Here is a 22,084-nt window from a genome sequence, read left to right on the forward strand (position 1 = left end):
CTAATATGGAGTGCATAGGATAATTTGAAATTGCAGCTACATTCATGCAAAATTTCGGGAAGAGAGAAAATATTGATTTGTGTTGATATATGTATGTTTTTGTTGTTTGTGAAAACTATTGACAGTAAGTTTTTTTTTTACAAAATGGTACATGTTGTTTAGTGATGTCACTATGTCATTGTTATATGTAGAAACATTCCCATTTTTCTCGAGTTCAGAGTTCTAATTTTCGCCTATTAAGCTTAATTAAATGACTTTGTGTAATTGCATAAACCGTACCAGTGATCATTGAATAAGTTTACTGGCAAAGTTATATTACTATTTTTTCCCACAGGTCACCAATTTTTCTGTTTTCAATTTTTTTGTGCCCAGGTCCTAGTGGGATTACTAGGGCAAACCCTTATTGTTATATACACATTTAAATTGACCGTAGGCTCTCAGCAGTGCACACATGCAGGTGCAGAAAGGTCTGCTGACCTATAAACTGCCATGCCCTATTATATACTAGGGACTTAAAGGTAGTTTTAACCCCCCAGCCCTATTATGTACTAGGGACTTGTAGGGTAGGTCATGCCAATTATAAGTGCACTCTAATACATAGTGTGCCGTAATGTAAGTGTTTTCGCTGTGTGTTCAACATAGCACTGGCCCATGGCCTGCCCAGCAGAGCCCAGGCACTCTCAGAGTCAGAAAACCAGCATCTAGGGGTGTCAAATGGGGCAAAAAGTGGGGACTCTGGAAACAGGTCGTGATTTCCAACAAAAATAAATTGGGAAATGGTTCCCTTTTCATGTATTTAGCATTCTTAAAACGTTCCTCTGGAGGATTTCTTGAATACAATAAACAATTGCAGTGGTTGGTGGCTTGCTTTAAAACTACCAAGTTTCCAAGTAGACGTAGTTAACAATAAAATGTAAAATGACTGAGGCCTAACCATGTGGTATTGGGGAGCTTTAATTGTTATAGTTGGAGTACACTATAAGGTTATAGAGTCCCCAAAGAAACAACGCATTCATGTTAGTAACATACCTTGCAGAAACTGAAGGCACACCTATTCTAGGATATCCTTCCATTTGGATTTATCAATGACAACCTTGTCACCTTTAATATTCCATGCAATACTGAGTCGCTCCTTTTTTAGGTCGAGGACCTAAAGGCTGCGCTTGCGCAGTCTGGGGAGGAGATTTAATGATTCTTAGTAGGGCTTTAGAACCCGCCTCCCTGGCCCGTCTCTCCTCCATTGGCTGGCTTCGTAAACAGATGCCAGCCATTGGAGGAGAGATGCGTCACTCCAATTTAGCCCCGTCTTTTTCGGATTTGGGGGCGTAAGTTTTGCTGTTCTTTAGACAGTGACGTCGTCTGTCACGCAAAACAGCAAAACCACGCCCCCGAATCCGAAAATGATCGGAAGCTTGCGGCCACCATTTTTTTCTCGTCTGCGGTGAGGATCGATCGTCTTATTCTTGTTGTTTGTCTGTTCTGGAAGCTTTCATTGCTGTTGCCCATAGTGAGCACTACTTTTGGTAGGGGGATAACACTAACATCTATGCGACTGACCTCTTTTTGGAGGGGAGGGGGCTTACTCTTACCATTGAAGACCGCAGGTGGTAATGAAAATGAGCTCTCTGGGGGCTAAAATACTTTAGGGGTTATTCGGCTTGTAGGACGCGTAATATGGGGATTTATAAACCCACGTTGACTGGTGAGTTACCGTCTGTCTTTCCATTCCTGTAGGTCCAATTATATACCTCAGCTTGCGCCACGCGACCCTTCTACACAAAAGAATGGCGGCACCTCTGGTCTTACGGTATGCAACCGAGGCATTAATGACAAGCCGGTGTGAGGGGGTGGGGGCGCGCCTCTCATTGGCCGGCGCCCTAGCCTGTCACTGCCCCAGGATTGGCTAGAGCCCTTCTGGGAATCCTCCTGCAGCCGCAGCCGCCACATTCCTCCGTGCAGGTCAGCAGAGCCCTCACCCCCAGGAGAGCCCGCCAAACAGAAGCAGAGCACGCAGCCCAGGCACCGCTGCAGCGCGAGCACCCCCAGCGCCTGAGCCGGGGCAGCAGCAGCGCGTGCACAGCCCCCTCCAGCGGCGGGCATCCACAGCCAGGGCTGACTGACCGCTGCACAGCTCCCAGCGGCGCACATAGAGCCCGTGCTGCCCCCAGCCTTTCCAGCCTCAGCAGCCCCCGGGCCTGAGGGCAGGCCTGAGAGGCCGCAGAGCCCAAGCACCAGCAGCCGGGCGGCCCTCGGTGCGCTGCTCCAGTAATGTAGTCTGGACACCCCTCAGAGAGCCACTGCAGCGGGACAGCCTGGGTCCAGCTGATATACCAGCTCCGCCACAGTTTACTCCAGCCTGGGGAGCCGCAGAGGCCTCCGCATAGTCTGGGGGTACCACCACCAGGAGGCCAGCCTCAGCACAAGGGGCCCAGCCCTTAGCAGATCCTGAGTATGAAGGAAAGGTGCAGCCCCCAGCCGTGGTGAGGTGTAAGCTGGTCCTCGTGGGGGACGTGCATTGTGGGAAGACGGCCATGCTACAGGTGCTGGCCATGGACTGCTATCCAGAGGTAAGTGTGCAGGGACGCGTATGCATGCAGAACATATTACCCAGACATCTACCCTCCACCCCCTCTGGCCCCATCATCATAATCCGACCCCAGTTCAGCCCATCTGTAACAACGTCATTTTAACCAGGTCGCCTTAATCCCATAGTAGCAGACATCCTTAATCAGTCTCCCATTTATTCCGTCTGTAACCCTCCCGCTTTGCCCCCTATTACTCCCAATGAGTAGACCGGGCACCTTACACAGTCCCCCATTTAGCCCCCTTGCAAACAACAGATCACTTCAGGCGGACCTGCGATGTGGCCTTTTAAACCATGCTCACTCTTCCTCTTGGACCACCGAATCAGACTACCTTTAGGCTTTAACCCGCCTGTAACAAAACCGCTTTACCCAGGTCTCTGTGCCCCTCATGATCAGACCACCTTGACCCCCTCTTTATTCCTAACAACTCCTGCATCCATGTCTCCTTAACCCCCTCTCTGAGTCCCCTTAAATATTTTCAAACCAGACCACATTTCCCACCCCTGAAACGGGGCCAGACTTTTTTAACCAGCTCTCCATAGCGTCCTATAGCCAAACTGCTTCACCTCTGTGTCAGACAACCTTTACAATTCTGTGTTTCCAAACCGCTTTAACCGGGCCATCTTAACACCATAACTAGAACACTTGAGAACTTCTGAATCCACACAGCCTTTACCTTCTGGAGACCTACTCCAACACCCAGACTACCTTGAACCTGCCTGTTCTAAAACCACCATCAACTAGACCCAGGCTGCTTTATGTCTCATGGGCCAAGTCCAGGCCTCATCAGTAAGCAGTGGCATAGCCAGCGTGTCCCTGGTTTGGATGTAGGCCAAAAACGCGGTGTTGATCTGAGTCCAAGCTGCCTCAAGACTGAATATAGGTCACTGCGATGCAAACCCACACCACACGAGACAAGACATTATAGCACATTTACTGCAACGATTACCCTTACAGCGCATCACATACATTCAGCAACATTAGCATTACTGCAAATACCACAGTCGCGCATTGCAGCATCACTACAATGCATTAATGCACATGTGTGTGTGTGTTTGTATATACACAGACATATTTCTATAAAACGTTTTACTACTACTTGGCACTAACCTTCTCTTGATCCTATAAGAACCTTAGTCCCCTAAACCCTTGCCATCGATTGACCCTAAAAAGCCCTTGCTATCCCTACAAACCACCCATCTCTGAACGTTAACAACCCCTTGCCACTACCCACGCCTAAACCCAACAAATCCCTTCCTATCCTGAGTCCTACAAATCCTCCTTACTACACTACCCCTTACCTATACCCATCTCTGAACTCCCAAAAACCACTTACCACTACCCACCACTGAAACCTAAAAACCTCTTACGACCCCAGAACTTCCTCCAGCCCCTAAATACCACCAACCACAGACTGCCCACACGGAAATTCCTAAATGCCTTGTAAATGTAATGTGTTGAAACTTCCCTGGTTGTTATGGTAAATGCTTTGTAGTGATTTAAGACCATAAGAACTCCAAGATCTGAGTGTGAGCTGCCTTTAGGCCAAATAGTCAAGCATCCTTATTGCTGTAAGGTCTTTGTGGTCTGGGTCCTGGACACATTAAGGTCCACATCTTGTGTTCCGGCACCCTTAAGGCCCCCATGATCAATGTCCCACTCTTTTTTTTATTTTTTATTTTTTTACTTCACTCTCTCTCTAACTCGCTACCTCACTCTCTCTATCGCACTACCTCACTCTCTCTCTTTCTATCTCACTGTCACTTTCACTCTCTCTTTCACACCTCACTCTCTCTCTATCTTACTACCTCACAAACTCACTCACTGGTTCTATCTCACTACCTCAGAACATCCCTCTCCCTCACTACCTCACTCTTTCACTACCTCACTCTCTGTCTCTCACTACCTCACTCTCTATCTACCTCTCTCACTACATAACTCTCTCTTCCTCACTACTCCACTCTATCTATCTCACTACCTCACTATCTCACAACTTCTCTTTCTCAAAACATCACTACCTCACTCTCTCACTACCTCACTCTCTAGCTCACAACTTCACTCTCTCTCTCTAACTCACTACCTCAATCACTCTCTATCTCACTACCTCACTCTTTCTATCTCACTAACTCACTTTCACTCTCTTTCACTACCTCCCTCTCTATCTCACTACATCACAACACCACTCTATGCTTATATCTCACTACCTCACAACATCCCTCTCCCTCACTACCTCATTCTTTCACTACCTCACTCTCTATCTCACTACCTCACTCTCTATCTAACTCACTCTCTCTCACTACCTCACTCTCTCTCTATTTCAATACCTCACTCTCTCTCTCTATCTCACTACCTCACTCTCTCTCTGCTAATGCAATAGGTATCACATATGCAAAAAAAAGCTAATGCCAATAGAAATGACAATGCCATTTATTTAGGGATACAAAAAAGATAGAAAAATAATAAGCAATACCAATAGCTCTACCTATAATATTGCCGAGACCATTGCATTGTAAATGCTTGTTCTTTAAATGGGATACGCTTTCCTCTGTCTCTTTTTTCTCTATATTTCCCCTTCCTTTTTTCTCAGCCTATTTCTGTCTCTTATCTCTCTTGTCTCTGATCCTGTTCTCACTTTCTTCAGCTCTTCCCTCTTGCTACCCTTATCTCTCGATGTATTTTTAATGGTGTCTGCTTTTTCTCAATTCTATGCCTTTTCCTCGCTCATACGCATCTATCCTTCTTCCTCAGTGCTCCACCATCTCGCTCTATCCTCCACACTAGAGATTCAACGGTCTCGTTCCCTTAGCATCTCTCTCCATCCAGGTTTTGCTATTTCCCCCAAAGCTTCAATCCCACCCAGCAGTACCCGTCCCATATTCCTTAGGCAGATCTCCACCATAATTGATACAGACTGTTCACTCTTTCCATCTGCCATCTTCATCTATCCATCAGCCTATCCATATATCTCTCTAAACCCTCGTCCTAGGAAGCACATGCCAATCCCTTTTCATCTAGACGGCCAATCTCTCCTTGTCAGTATTACTCAGTGCTCCGATCTCTCGAAGGTTTTCAGATCACTTCCTATTGGTTTCTTGGTATATTCAATCATCTACCAATTTAACAGACCATAGAAGTGGAAGTCCAGCCCTCTTTCTAATCATTTCCTTCAACCCTCCATCTTAAGCCAACTATTGCCTCATTTCCACATTAGTCAACATGTCCATTCACTATCTTGTTCATTTCTCTCCATCGATCTCATTCTGTGTACTATCCCTGCCTTTTACCCCGCCCACTTTACTCAAGATACTGGTCTCAGTGAATTTGTTTCCATCTGCCTTCCCATCTATACGTCCATCTTTCTTTTATTTGCAGTATATCTATAAGTGCCTCCATCTTTCCACCCATCTATATATCTGCCCCATCTCTTATTCCACCCCTTCCTCAGCACCCGACTTCCTCTCTGTATCGAGCTACTGCCTGTTGCGCCATGGATCTCCATCACACAATACATGTGATGGTTTGAACCCCTTTATCTTATCAACTGTTCCTGTCAGTGCCTGAACCCTCGTACAATCAGGCATGTGTCCATGAATCTACAAATCCACCATTCACAGCTATCTACCCATCAAACAAGGCCCTGTCATTCCTCTGTACTCACCCCTTTCTTTCCTTCCGGATCCCTTGCGTAGGGCGTTGCAAGGGGGTGGTATTGGTTGTAGATGCAGAAATGATTCAATGGACAGGTACACATGAAGAATGGCATTGTAACCCCGCTAAACAGCAAGAGAACAACCAAAGTGCTCTGTATGTGTATATTAGAAGAGTGGAGGCGGACCTGCCTAAATCTTCTATGTCGTCGGTCTGAGGGAGCACCCCTTCATTATTCTTGGATGGGAAAGCAAACCACAGCCAGCCTGCATCATATTGTTTGTACTTATTTTTCTTGTTCACATAACGCTCAATTTATACTGAAGTGTCCTGTACATAATAATCACAGACGTCTGAGTCAACTCAGAAGTTCAGGTCCTAAGTCCTGTCGTGTGCTTTTTCAGTCCGATGACAGCTTATCCGGAGAAAGCCAGAGCCAGGGTCTTGAAACAAAACCACAGATGAACATTTCAGGTGAGATCAATTTTTTGGGGGATAAAAGTACAAAGAGGCTGATTTGGGGTGTAGTCATTGACCTTTCAAAAGCTTTATTGCAGTTGGTTTGGGGTCTTCGCTGGCTCCCCTTTTGCGAGATCTGCATCAATGCCCCGTTGCGAGCCACATATGTAAGAGAGAAAGAAGAGGATTATGTGGTTGCTATACTATTTCCTGCAGACAGCTGGCCACAGCCTAGTAGCTTTTAAAGCCACAGAGGAGCATGGCACTACATAATTTCTCTAACCCATTCTTAAGCAGAGAAGGCATTTCCAAAGGTCCTTTGGAGAGATCAGATAGGCACTCGAGTATAAAACGTTTATTTGCCAGTAAAAAGCAGCAGCATCTGGGATCCAAGCAGATAGGTACAGCCATGAGATCTTTTTTCATAAGGAGTACTGCGTTATCGGCCTCAGATAATTGCCATTCCAGGTATACACCAGTAATGAGTAACTCCCGGTTGGAAGCGCGAGCAATGCAGGTAGCACTGCAGCAGCAAATTTGCTGAAGGTGATCAGGACCCTCCTTTGTTATGGGTCATGTTTTTTACAAAATTTACTCCAGGCATTAGCCTTATTTTATTTGCTCTGTTTTTGCTTTATAGTGGAGGAGGCAGATGAGTTGCTGGTGACATGCGAGGGTGGTGTTGACGCCGCTCTGGATTATGCCAAGCGTTGGTGCAAGTACACCAAGGAGCTGCTCACCTGGATGGACAAACGGATAACTATTGGTAGGTTTCACTGCCCAACTCCAGGGCACCTTAAGTTAGTCCCACAGCACCAAAGACCAGCACAGGTAAGAGACTCACTTCTAAGTAGCATAGACAATGCAAAGCCTAAAGCCGCCCTTTAAACAGCTTTCTTTTGAATCATACAGTCACGTTAAAATATGTTTGGTAGAAGACTGCTCTACGTTATACCTGGACTATCTTGCGCCCCACCCTAAGAATTTGAGAGAACGTTCTACAAAAACGTGACAGTTCACATCAGTCTGGCGCTCACTATAAACTGAAGCCACTAGTCAGCTGCAGTCCCCCCACTGTTCACTGACTCCTGTTCTCCTCATTGTTCTCCTGCTGCTCTGAAATACTCTGGAGCGGCAGTAAAGGAACCAAGCACTGTATTAAACCCCTCGATTAAAATAATTGAAAACATAAAAATTAAATCATAATTTTGAACACTCAATAAAAACTGTATGGGTAACAGGGTGGCTGGCTCAATCAAAGCGTAAGAGGTCAGGTGGAGGTTGTGGGAACAGGAGACCTTGTGTCCTAATTCTGGTTTAAAGTTGGCCAAAACAAGAAACAATGGAGTAGTCTCAGAAGATCTGGAAAGTCATCAGCGTAGCTCACATGTCAACCATATACATGTGCCCAGAGCGATCAACAAACTGCATCCCATGATTCAACATTTCCTGACACATTCTTTTTTACTTTTCAGAAATCGAATTTGCCAAAAACATCACAAAGACTGCTGAAGCTGGCAAATGGGCAATCAACCAGCAGGTAAGCTCTGGGTGGTGATTATTATGAGAATAATAGTTTGCTCTCTTGCTTATTTGCTCACTTCAACCAGGAAGCGGGCACATATGTCTCAGGCACCCGCCTGCCCACTACAGAATTCAGCCTGGTGCAGTATCGTACAACATTCCAGAATGTGACCCAAATCTCCACAGACAACAGTTTCATTCCACCACACACGAAATGCCACTTTCTTAAAACAGTTCCAGTTTGTAAAGAGTTAGAAGTAGGTTCAGAATAAAATCAACAAAAGGCTGCTTTTAAATATAAATTTATATATCTTGTTCCATCAAATTAATAGATTCCATTACATTTATATAAGGAAGCAACTGAAAATGGGATTTTTGGTTGGGTGACTTATTTGTACATTAAATAGTGCTACTGATTACAATGTGAAACAAGTGGAAGCAGAAGGGGGAAAGAATGAATCAGGACAACAGATGCACAAGAAACACTGTTGATTTGTAAGTTACTACTATTTAATGGTGAGAAATGGTGAAGGACCGCACACAAAGAAGGTTTGTGGCATTCCTTACATGCTGCCATGTTTGTCACCGAAACGTGGCTAAACGACAGCTCTGGCCCTGATATCGCCATGGCTCTCCCCAATGACTACACCTATGTGGGGCGAAATCGAGTGCTTAAAGACGGTGGGGGAATAGCTATCATCTTCAAGAGAGAATTCTCCTGTAAATGGGAAGACCTGGACTTTCCTAACTGTGAAGCGGGCCTGTTTAAATTAACTCTCTCTCCTCAGTTTACCTTAACCGGCTCCCTGATTTACCGCCCGCCTGGCTCAGCTAGCCTCTGGGCTGCCTCACTTCCTGAACTGATCGCCCCGTTCTTAGCACTATCTACCAACTTCACTATTGTTGGGGATTTAAACATTCATTTCAATTCTGCTTCCTGTGCTATTGCTAAACGCCTTATACAGGACCTTGAAGCCCTAGACTTGCATCTCCTCAATTCCGACCCTACTCATAAGGCCGGTAATCTTCTAGATCCCATCATTTCCAACTTGACTGACATCTCCTATCAATCTTCTACCCCGGTTCTCTGGTCAGATCATTTTATTGTTAATTTCTCTATTAAAACGTGCGGAGGTGACTCGTTCAAGCCAGACCCTCCTCACAAAGCCAGCAGGAACTGGAAACGTCTAGATCTTAACAAACTAAATTCTCTCCTTGCCAATTCTAAACCTTCAATTTCCAACATAACCATCAAAGAGCTACCTGCTATTAGATCATGGTTAAATACTGCATTGGATTCTTGTCTCCCTACCCAAAAAAACAAATCTCAAATTCATCACCCCCCGGCTCCCTGGTTCAACGACTCCCTCCGTCTTGAAAAATCTAATTGCAAAAAACTGGAATGGATATGGCGTTCTAATTATAACCGGAGCATAAAGCAAAATATAGGTCCACTCTTAAAATTTACCATGAGGCATGTGACACTGCTAGAGCTAACTTTGCCAACAACACCATACTGACAGCTCAAAACAGACCCAAGGCCCTGTTTAAAATAGTCAAGGAGCTCTCAGGTGCCTCCTCTGTTCCTAAGGACCCCTGCCTAGACACTGCTCAGTGTAACGCCCTAGCCAATTTCTTCCTTGAAAAAATTGACAAAATCTATGCCATTTTCAATTCTACTCCAGCCGCCCCAACTTATGCTGCCCAAAATCCTTGTAACTTTCCCCCAGTTACTACTCCCTGCTCTCTGCCTCAGCCACACGAGATTACCACCACCCCATTTCATGCGTGGGATCCTATCTCCCCCGCGCTTTAAAAAAAATACCTTCAGGACATCAAATCTGGCTCCCCCCTCGACCCTCTGCCCCCTCAAGTTTTGAGTTCCCTTGACCCAGCCCTACTCCACATTATTTTGGATGTCCTAAACGCTTCCCTAACAGAAGCGACTGTTCCAAATGAATGGAAGCATGCAATGGTGGTACCATTACTAAAAAAAACCAACGCAGACCCCAATAATCCCTCCAACTTTCGCCCTATTTCTTTGCTTCCCTGCTTCTCCAAGATTTTGGAGAAACATGTTAATTGTTTACTTAACTCCTTTGTTGAATCCACGAATTTTCTTCATGGTTCGCAATCCGGGTTCAGGGCTGGCTTTTCCACGGAAACAACTCTCCTTGGCGTGTCAGAAACCATCAGACGTCAAGTGGATAATGGTGAGACGGTGGCACTCATCCTGCTTGATTTGAGTGCCGCTTTTGACACCGTCTCCCATTCCATCTTATTGTCCACTTTGGAGGCAGTTGGTGTCGGTGGTACCGCCCTGGCCTGGATCGCTAATTTTCTTTCTGACCGCACGTTTCAAGTTTTCTCTTCCACATCCGCGTCATCTATCCTCCCTTCTTCTCACGGTGTTCCCCAGGGATCTATCCTTAGTCCCCTTTTTTTTAACATCTATGTGAGGCCTCTTGCTTTCCTAGCGGAGCAAGCTGGTCTCACAATTTACTCTTATGCTGATGACACTCAAGTCATCTACTCACTTTCAACTAACAAAAACCTCCCATTTTCCTCTCTCCAAACTGGGCTGAAACACATATCGGACTGGATGCTGAAGCACAAACTAAAATTAAACGGGGACAAAACTGAGCTGCTCCTGTTTGGCCCAGATACCTCCCTTTGGGGCCCACATCATTGGCCTCCGGAGATGGGTCCTCTACCCACTCCATCAGTGTCTGCTCGCAATCTTGGTGTGATCTTTGACAACCTACTCACTTTCAAACAACACGCTGTGAAAGTCTCAGCCACCTGTACTACCATCATCAGGTGGCTGAGAAAGATCACCTGGATGCTGCCTGCGGACACCTTGAGGACCGTAGTCCAGGCTCTTGTCATCTCCCGCCTGGACTATGGGAACATCCTTCTCTTAGGCGCCGCCAAGGAGGTAACCAGGAAGTATCAGGTGGTACAGAATATGGCAGTCCGCCTGATCTGTCACCTTCCGGCCAGATCCTTGGTTACTCATCACATGAGGAACCTACACTGGTTGCGAATTGAAAGCAGAGTCAATTTCAAAGCACTTTGCTACATGCATAAAATCATGACGGGTAAAGCCCCCCGTTATCTCTCTGATCTGGTGCAGCAATATATCCCCCCCCGTACACTCAGGTCCTCGACGCAGAATAAATTCAAAATTCCGCGCATCAACAGAGCCAAGATGGGAGGACGCTCGTTTTCCCTGTTGGCCCCATCCTTATGGAATTCTCTTCCTCAATCTTTGCGCACTGAAGTGTGCTTTCTGAAATTCCGGAAGGGAATAAAAACGTGGCTCTTCAACAAGTAATGTTTGATCTTACGTTCCTCCCTCCCTTTCTTCTGTCAGTTTGCCCTAGCGCCGGGAAACCTCCGGGTAGCTGCGCGCTCAATAAATGTAATTATAAATAAATTGCTACAGGAAAGGGGGATTCCTCTCAGTAGTCGTGGTGCCACCTTCCACAGAATAGTATTTGTGAACGATGTCAAGTGTCAACATAAGTGGGTCCAACCAATTTAGGACTTAAGACCCAAAGGGAAAAAACTCATTGGTAATCTACTAGCTCTTGACTGAAGATCAACATCGATGTGATCATCTAGGCATCAAACACCTCTGTCATCAGGGAGAAGGAAGTAGCCAAGAATAAATCCTGAATTAGAATCCAATAGAAGTTAAAACTACCAGCTGACACCCAAGTCATCATATTGGTTACCATAAAGAGCCAAGCATAATTGGGCCCTTTCACGATAACTGGGTTTTTGAGAAGGATCAGAGACAGCTGGAAATATTTGGACTCAACTTGACAACACCTGACAGTGGGGCAGTAATGGGACAGAAGATCTGAAACTGTTTATATACTTAACAGCCGACATTAAAAAAGTAGCTGCTACAAAGGAAGTCCAGACAGTACTGAGGTTGACCCACATGGGCATGATTTATATTGTTTGTGGCTAAGATGACAAGCTGACGCCTCGGTCGCTGGGCGCAAAACTCTGGGCACAGGATTGTCTAACCATGTTTTGATTAAATCTGCCAAGAAAGCTTCTTATACATGCTTAGAGTCTATTCTTATGCTTTTAACAATTTGTACATATGTCTTTTAGATTTCTAGCAGCAACTTTAATAGCTGAATGAATTGCCATTAATTGAATCTGTGTAATTTGTTTCCATTCTATACCAACTGTCAGTACATGTAATGTTTTTAAGAAACCATGCATGATAAAAAAAATTATAGTCCTATTCCCCTGCGACCAGCAGTTATTGTGTGGGATCCAGGGCAAGAAGTTTTCATAATTTATTTTGTCAACTGGACAATAGGCACATCACTTGCAGCACACTCCCTTTGGTTGGCAGTTTACAGCGACCAAAGGCATTGATCTGGAGTCTGCCACTTATGCAAGGCCTGTTTCCAAATGTACAAGGTTTTCAAACTTGCATATAGGATTTGATAATTCAAAACCTTTACTAATCAAATAAAATGTTAATGGAAATCTGTAACGTAAAAAATGTTCTGTAAGCCATTATGCATCATTTGATGATTGATGCATGCTAAGATCTTCTTTAAAAAAAGATTAATAATGGAGCATTTAGGTAACATTATCGGCAACATGAAAATAAATTAGGGGCCAGAGTCTTAAAGAAAGTCACAAAGATGCATCTGTAAGTACCTGTCCTTACGCCTTTCAGGATGTTACAAGAGTTTACAGAAGCAGGCCCAGGAAACACACTCTTTTAAACTTTGTGAATCAATTTTTAAATGAGCAAATAGCCACGCTTATATTTGCTCCTGTGAAAATTTGCAGAGCTCTTGTAAATTCTCTTCTATATACCCTATATTTCCCCTTCCTAAAAAACGTTTACTGCTGTCTTGTCAGGAATACATTTCCAACCCTTATAGGTAAACCAGTCTCATAAATGACACTGTAAGTATTCAAGGTATTGAAGGTATACATGCATTACACGTACTGCTCATTAAATTAGTTCATTTAAATTAATTTAATCATTAAAGACATATTTCTCTTACAATTTCCCCCCAATGTGCAAGAGGTGCCCAAATCTCTTCAAGCGTATTCCAAACCCTTTTCCCCTTCTGATTATTGATCATGGCTTTCAATTGATAATAGTAGCATAACCATTCCTACCACTGCCAACCCTTGGTGAATATTTTTCCATCCCATTCAGTGCAACACACAGTCTAGATCTATATACAGTAATATTTACAAATGCCCTACATTTCCCTGGTATATTACAAACTGTGTCAACATATGTTGATAATTAGCTAATTCACAATCAAATCGAGGAAATATGCAATGTTCAAGCATTTTCGCCTTATTAAGCCTATCTGGAGTCTAGTAAAGCCTATTGATCACTTTGAATTGTTGAAATGGCAAATTTAAGCACCTAAATGAGGTGTGGCTCATTTGTATAGCTGTTTCAATATTGTTGAATTCACACTTTGTTCTAGTTCATTGGGCCATTTTCTGCTCCTTTAACTCATTTTCAAAAGAATCAGGGAAAATGTATATATCCTTCATATGGCTAAAATCCATTTTTTTATCACAAAACATTTGGTATCAAGCTAATAGAGTGATTTGCTTCCCTAATTTTGATTTGCATATACTTGAACTATCTGTGCTTAGGAAGATAAAACTCGTTTTATGTATCCTGAAAAGATTGTAAAACACTGTCTTTAATTACCTGTCTTAGCTGAGTTATTCCTTGTCTTACTCACACCTCACAATACGAATCATGAAAAACCTCAGGAAATGCTGAAGAGTCCCATATGGCAGTATAGGCATTAATACCAGGGATTTTATATTTGTGTCTGATTGCACGCCATATTAACTAAGCAGTCTTGTGATCTTAAAGATGGCCCTGGGGATTCGCATTTGTTGAAGCACAGCCCATAGAAACTTCCTGGAAACCCAGTCAAGGGCATTCTCAGCATCTAAAAAATGGATACCTGCAGGTTTATGGAGTGCATTAGTAGAGTCAAATACAGCAAAGGCTGTGTTCATATGTTCTGTTGTAACACGCTCGGGGATAAACCCAAGTTGTTCCTCTAGAAAGACGTGCAGGGAGTGCTTTTTAATATATTTTCGCATCAGCATTAATTAACTTAATTGATCGATTTGAACTGCATTAGTCATCAGGTTTGTTTTTCATTGAAAATATTCCTCTAATAACCAGATTCCACGATGAAAGTTTTGCCTCCCCATTATTGGGGCAAAAATGGGAGCAAGTATATCTGAAAATAATTCACAGTTCTGGAATTGCAAGGGTGTGGGAGATGCAATGAAAATTGGGGGACAGGTGCATTGAGCTACATATTCCTAATGTGACTTCCTCTTTTAAATATGATTCAAAGAGGAACTGACATCACAGGAAAAGACTCTTCTACATCTTGGAATTGTAACATGGATAACTTCTTAGGCACATACCACCATGTTAGAAAGGGCTGTTTATACGATTGTCCATGCTTCTTTCCTGGAACTCATAGTTTTTGTGAGCTTCTTTCTTCTCTGAATGAGTGAAATCTCTGGTAAGCTCTTTGTACTGTTATCAGAAGAACAACAATATATTTGTTCACACCTGTGTTCGGATTTTGCAGTAAAAACATGCCTGCAAACTTATTTTTTTATTGTCTCAGAACGGAACCCTCAAAATGCACCATACCTTTAAAAAATAACACATTATTGACTTACATATAGGCCCTAGAATGGCAGTAAGTCAAAATAGAAAACCTAATACTGATCCTGAGGATGTCTGACATTTTTCAAGAATTGAAACAAGTATTGTATCCCGTCAACAATTTTTTCACATGTTTGTTCTGATTGCACCTATTGCATCACTCTGCCTCCTTCTGCTAATTCAGGCTGCAGTGCATTAGTTGGTTGTCCTTACACATGATTGGTCACTTAAATTCACACTGTAGTTAATTTCACATCAGAAGAATGCATATAGGCTATGTTGCGTGTACCATCAACACAAAGTAGAAAAACCTACAATGTTTACCACAGCAATAATTCTATTTGACTATGGAGCAAACAATGGATATTGTCTACAAGTCACACTTGTATTGGCAGCATACACTTCCTCAGCATGCTGTGCCTCCCAGGAACTGCTCTACTGACTTGTCTTTATGGTCTGTGTTTCTTAGGACAGCATGCCCCTACAGTACATCTACACATTGTTCATGGAGCACGATGTGAACGTTGGCAACTCCGCCATTGAGACTGGAGGACTTCTACAGATGAGGAAATATATTCAGGTACGTCAAGTTGCAGGCTGATGAAGAATAGAGACCCTTGCACACACAACGGGCTGCCAAAGAGGAGAAGTTATTATAATGCACATGCCCATGAGTATCACATAGCAGCATCAACAATGATCTTTATTCTCCATTAGAACAATGGAATGTTGAGTGTTCCTTTGAAGACAACAGAGTGCTCTGGGATTCTTATGGCTGGTAAAAGCCGGAGCATCAGAATTCCAATGTTTGTTCACAACTGTTGCTGTGAAGAAAGGCCTCACAGAGCCGAAGTGGATTTCAACCCCCTCGGGCTCCCTGAGGTCTGTGTTTTACAAATTAGAAAACTCTGCCTCTAGGGGCGGAATGTTCTAATAGCCTTAGAGCCCTCCGTAGTAGGCCTACAGCTTGGGCCTTTAACGCTGGAGTGCATCTTTAAGGGCCGGTACAGTCCGCTACGTCGGGATCTAAGACTATATTGTGCCATGCATCCTAATCTCTTAGGGTTGTTCACAACAGACAATAACAATGTTTCTTACACTCCATAAGTGGTTGGTGGAATACGATTCCAATGCTTGTTACTGTCCATGGATTGTAGAGCGTTTGAGGGACATTACAAATACTACTTTGTTGATACGTCGTAGGTGAGAGCTAATAACAATGTATGTCACTGTCCACTCTTTGTTGCCAGCAGGCTGACTTGTTTCTTTCCATCGCTGTTCTATAGCAGACATTAACAATTTGTGTTTCTATCCATAGCTGGTCGATAGTAGACATGATTGTTATTGTCCATGCATGGTTGGTGGCGTAGAATAACACTGCTTGTCGCTTTTGATGCGTAGTTGGTGGCAGGCAATAACAATGTTTGCTTTTCTCTATGATTTGTTAATAGCAAACATTAACAATGCTTGTTGCTGACAATGCCTAATGGGTAGCAGTAAATAAAAGTGCTTGTTCTTGGCTAGTTATTGTAAGCAATAACAACATACTCACGTGTACACATGTATATTTGTACTGCAAGAAATTGAATGGAGACACTTGACTTAGTATCTGAAATCTTTAAATTCTTTTTGAAAGTTAACAGGCAAACAAGGATGTCCACAAGAATATTTCTCCATTCTTAGTCATTAGTCTCTTAAATATTTCTCCATTCTTAGTTATTAGTCTCTTATTGAAATTAATCTACAAGAACTGAAAGACATCCTTAATTGCTTTGTAAACTTCACAAATAGAAAATTAAATGGATACCAACTCAAATGCCTCTGCTCTAAAGCCTTATCATTTGATTTAGGAATATCGCCTTGCAACGTGTTGTTACGCGTTTGAGTCATATCACTGATGATTCTTCACAGTTCCCCAGCTGATCCAGATGTATTTTTTATGGGGTGTATATACATTATATTTCCTAGCTGTAAAATGATCCCTAGTTTTGAGTGCTGTTGACACCATATTTTGTTCTGAAGGAAATTATGCTTCTGCAGGAAAACAGTTGACTATGTCATCAACAAAGACTCCAGTTTAATGCATCAGGGATTGTGGTCTAAATGGGGTACCTATAGGCCTGGTGTTTTTTTAAAGTACCGAATTCCATCAAAGTTGTAGCAGCCAATGGATGTGTGACACAGTGCTGTTTTATTAATGCTTGCCTCTTTTCAGTCTATTAAAATGTGTACCAAATTTGTAATGTCTGTTGGTGACAGTATTCCTTCCCTCTGTTGCTTTTCATTCCAGCCTCTAGTAGCTAAGAAAAATGAGACTGAAAAGTGGCGAAAAGAGTTCAGGGAGCAGTGGCAGAGAGAGCAGAAGAAAATGGTAAGGAGGCAGGTCACATGAAACCATACCATGAACTGATCTTTTCTGAGAGTCTGTAGTCTGGCAGAAAGTCTGGGGGCAGATTTAAAAGCCCCTTGCGCCACTTTTGCGTCCTTTTTACCATGTTAAAAATGGCGCAAAAGTGGCGTAAGGGGTTTGTAAATCTGCCTCCTGGATTGGAAGCAACCGGTTCAGTTAAATGTAAATGTCCAGTTATTATCTGGCTCCTAATAATGGTGTTCATCTGTTTCAAAGGACCTTCTATTGTTCGACAAATTTGGTAACCGAGGCTTAGGAAAGGAAAGCTGTTTGCAGCCGGTCAGTATTGAAGTAGTGGCCAGAATTATGGGCTCCTGGTTACAAAGTCCACCAGTAAACCACATCTCCACCATTGCTCTTTCTAATGAATAAGTGCTATATCAAAGAGTAGCAAACAATACTTAGAAGGCCCTATCATGCCAAAGAGTGAGCACATAGAGACTGAGACAGGCCAGAGTGAGTAGGCTTGCAACAGCTATTTAGGCACTGATAGCATGATCCAGACGTCCTGTTTTGGGCACTTTCATTAAAATGTGTAGATTTACTGCTGCCAGAAGGGTGGCAGGAGATAAACAATCACTTCACCTAACATAAAAAAATACATGTTGCTGGAGGACCTGTGGCGACCGAGATTAGAACTCTCCTTTGTGATAGTGGCCAAAGTGGTTGCTAAGGGGGATATTACCTGGGTGGAATTACAGGATCCCTCCTTTGTTGGTTGCCTGGCCGATGGGGTGGACTGCAGCGCCCAGCAAGAGAGGTTCATTTAATTGGCCCAGGGATGTCCACAGAAGATTGGGAAGACTAGGGGCAAATGGTGGTACTTTCATGGTTTGGGGTTATATGAGTGATGGGTCTATGTCGGTGCATGGGTGGTGGGTTGGTCTGTGACAGGGTCAGTTTGACTCTACTGTGGTTCATGTTTTAGGAACAAAATAAATGTAAAAAAATGGTTATCAATAAAAAATAAACCATGTACCAGGCATGTCTCAATGAAGAGGAAGAAAACACTCATCCCTCTGTATATGTATAATATATATATATATATATATATATATATATATATATATATATATATATATATATACACACACACACACACACACACACACACACACACACCTCGGTGATGCTTTAGGAATTCCCCTCTTTGCGGGCCGGGGCTCATGTGCAGGCGTCACTGCATAATATATCCCAAAAGAAAATGCTCTCAGCATCTGAAAGCAGAAAAATGAGCCACACCTTCCGGACATCTGGTACAGGCATTTTTTATTTCAGCAGCTATTGCATGATGATGTGTTTCGGCCAATCCAGGTCCTTGATCACTCGATTCTTGGGAGTGGTCAGTTACGTTTATAAAACAGAAAGGTACATAAACAATAAGGAAAGACTACAAGTGTACATTATTTAAACTAAAAGTGGAGACAAGTGCACATGTGGCCTAAAATATAATAGAATTATGCCAGCAATGTATTAAATTGCATTGATGTAAATATTATCAGATGTTTCTCACAGTCAAATTGTATCAAAAAACACACTGGGTGAAATGTTCATTCCGTGCAAGTAATTTTCACATCTCCACTCAGTTCAAAACACTACAATGCCCATAATCCATTGCACTACTGTGCTCAAAATGGATGGATGTCGTTACAACGCATGCTTTTTCCACGCATGCCTTTACAACGCAGGTTTTACAACGCAAGTCGTTACAACGACTTGCGTTGGGGGGCGCTGGATAGTGAATAGTTTAATTTACTATTCCAACTCCAGTCCCCGTGGATAGTAGGGAATGTTTTGGATTGTAAATTAACCTATTCCCTATCCTACAGCGCTCTCCAGCGCTGTAATTCCTGCATTGAAAAGGTACTGCGTGGAAAAAGTTTCGTTGTAAAGGATGTTTCCCACTCAAAATAGAGTCTACTGTGCCATTAATGCAATTTCTAACTGCTTTGTTGTATCTTCAATGCCTCATGGGAGTCGTTCAAAACATGAACAAACTCCTGTTCCTCAATAAATCAATTTTATATTGTGCACAATAATGTAAGTATTGCACGTGCTCTGTGAGGTACAATAAATGCTTTGCCATTCCATATTTCAAGCTCTTAAAGCAGGCTCACCACTTATCGGAACAGGCCTCTGCTAAACAGTGGCGTCACTAGGGTTGGTGTCACCCGGTGCGGGTAACTCATGGTGTCACCCCCTCACGACTTACCACATGGACCATCTCACTCTCTGCCTGCACCATCTCTCCCTCTGCCTGCACCATCTCTCCCTCTGCCTGCACCATCTCCCCTCTGCCTGCACCATCTCCCTTCCACCATCTCTCCCTCTGCCTACACCATCTATCCCTCCGCCTGCACCATCTCTCCCTCCGCCTGCACCATCTCTCCCCCTGCCTGCACCATCTCTTCCTCCGCCTGCACCATCTCTCCCCCTGCCTGCACCATCTCTCCCCTTCCGCCTGCACCATCTCTCCCTCCGCCTGCACCATCTCTCCCCTGCCTGCACCATCTCTTCCTCTGCCTGCACCATCTCTTCCTCTGCCTGCACCATCTCTCCCTCTGTCTGCACCATCTCTCCCTTTGCCTGCGCCATCTCTCCCTCTGCCTGCACCATCTCCCCTCTGCCTGCACCATCCCCCCTCCGCCTGCACCATCTCTCCCTCTGCCTGCACCATCTCTCGCTCCGCCTGCACCATCTCTTGCTCCGCCTGCACCATCTCCCCTCCGCCTGCACCATCTCCCCTCTGCCCGCACCATCTCCCCTCTGCCCGCACCATCTCCCCTCTGCCCGCACCATCTCCCCTCTGCCTGCACCATCTCTTCTTTGCCTGCACCATCTCTCTCTCTGCCTGCACCATCTCTCCCTCTGCCTGCACCATCTCTCCCTCTGCCTGCACCATTTCCCCTCCGCCTGCACCATTTCCCCTCCGCCTGCACCATCTCTCCCTCTGCACCATCTCCCCTCCGCATGCACCATCTCACCCCCGCCTGCACCATCTCACCCCCCCGCCTGCACCATCTCTCCCTCCGCCTGCACCATCTCTCCCCCTGCCTGCATCATCTCTCCCCCTGCCTGCATCATCTCTCCCTCTGCCTGCACCATCTCTCCCCCTGCCTGCACCATCTCACCCCCCCGCCTGCACCATCTCTCCCTCCGCCTGCACCATCTCTCCCCCTGCCTGCATCATCTCTCCCTCTGCCTGCACCATCTCTCCCTCTGCCTGCACCATCTCTCCCTCTGCCTGCACCATCTCTCCCTCTGCCTGCACCATCTCTCCCTCTGCCTGCACCATCTCTCCCCCTGCCTGCATCATCTCTCCCTCCGCTTGCACCATCTCTCCCCCTGCCTGCACCATCTCTCCCTCTGCCTGCACCATCTCTCCCTCTGCCTGCACCATTTCCCTTCCACCATCTCTCCCTATGCCTGCACCATCTCCCCCTCTGCCTGCATCATCTCTCCCTCCGCTTGCACCATCTCTCCCCCTGCCTGCACCATCTCTCACTCTGCCTGCACCATCTCCCCTCCACCTGCACCACCTCACCCCGCCTGCACCATCTCTCCACCTGCCTGCACCATCTCACCCTCTGCCTGTACCATCTCACCCTCTGCCTGCACCATCTCACCCCCTGCCTGCACCATCTCACCCCCTGCCTGCACCATCTCACCCCCTGCCTGCACCATCTCACCCCCTGCCTGCACCATCTCACCCCCTGCCTGCACCATCTCACCCTCTGCCTGCACCATCTCACCCCCTGCCTGCACAATCTCACCCCTGCCTGCACCATCTCACCATCTGCCTGCACCATCCCACCCTCTGCCTGCACCATCTCACTCCCTGCCTGCACCATCTCACCCTCTGTCTGCACCATCTCCCTCTCTGCCTGCACCATCCACCCCCTCCGCCTGCACTCCCCTCCCCCGCCTGCTGCTCTTTTAACCCTTTCCTCGTCGCTTTCTCCGAACCCCCCCCTCCCCCCCCATGGTTTTTCCCTCACAGTTCTTTGGCTCTTCTCAAAGTGATTGAAATAAACTCATGAAATGCGCTTTGAACACTGAGTGGGAACGTTTAAATAGACACAGAAGACACACACCCTCAGCTTCATAACAGCTACTCCTTCTCACTCTAGCATCTTCAGCTTGTGTCAGCATTCAATTTGTTTTACCTATCTCCTTTAGTCGTCCACTATCTTAAGCTCTGTAACCACTCCAGTTTCACACTTGCTGGAATATAGGGTCGCCTGTCTGGTCATATATTGTAGCATAATGACGAGGAAGTCGCTGGTGGTGGTGGGCTACTGTATGTCTTTTCTACCTCCTCTACAGGTTCTGCAAAATGGTAACAGGCCAGCAAACTAATAAGGTGACAGAACCACTGTACAGTTTGGGCCATGTCTGGCAATGCGTGTAGCAGACAGCAAGAAGCGGTGCCTGCCATGAAGCACACTGTGCTCCCAAACACATGTACCCAACATACCTAATGGGGACTTCGCCCTGTTACTTTGTTCTAGTTAAGAGAGCATAAACAGTCATATTTCTGGTTCAAGGAAGTACAAATTGCGAGACAGGAAAATAAAATGCAAATAGCAGGGGGGGGGCTGGCCAGGATGGGGGCAGAAAACGTCTAAAACGGGGGTTTACTTTTACTGAGAAAACGTGACCAGAAAACATGCGCCTTGCAGTGGATATAAACACTCGAGAAGCTAATTAACTAAAAGTCAAACTTAGTTCGCATTATAA

The 22,084-nt window shown here is 44.9% G+C and overlaps 1 protein-coding gene across 4 annotated transcripts in view; it reads left to right on the forward strand.

The window, feature by feature from the left end:
- GMIP (GEM interacting protein) overlaps positions 1 to 22,084 on the forward strand; it is a 353,361-nt gene that overhangs the window by 225,886 nt on the left and 105,391 nt on the right. For all 4 annotated transcript variants that reach the window (XM_086961370.1, XM_086961381.1, XM_086961391.1 and 1 more), the window contains 5 exons: positions 6,638 to 6,707; positions 7,333 to 7,458; positions 8,168 to 8,232; positions 15,404 to 15,514; positions 17,225 to 17,305. In XM_086961370.1, the coding sequence (XP_086817496.1) occupies positions 6,638 to 6,707; positions 7,333 to 7,458; positions 8,168 to 8,232; positions 15,404 to 15,514; positions 17,225 to 17,305 (453 nt within the window). The remainder of the gene's footprint in view (positions 1 to 6,637; positions 6,708 to 7,332; positions 7,459 to 8,167; positions 8,233 to 15,403; positions 15,515 to 17,224; positions 17,306 to 22,084) is intronic.

The sequence above is a fragment of the Lissotriton vulgaris genome, chromosome 1_1 (assembly GCF_964263255.1).
Source record: "Lissotriton vulgaris chromosome 1_1, aLisVul1.2, whole genome shotgun sequence".
NCBI classification, from domain to species: Eukaryota; Metazoa; Chordata; class Amphibia; order Caudata; family Salamandridae; genus Lissotriton; species Lissotriton vulgaris.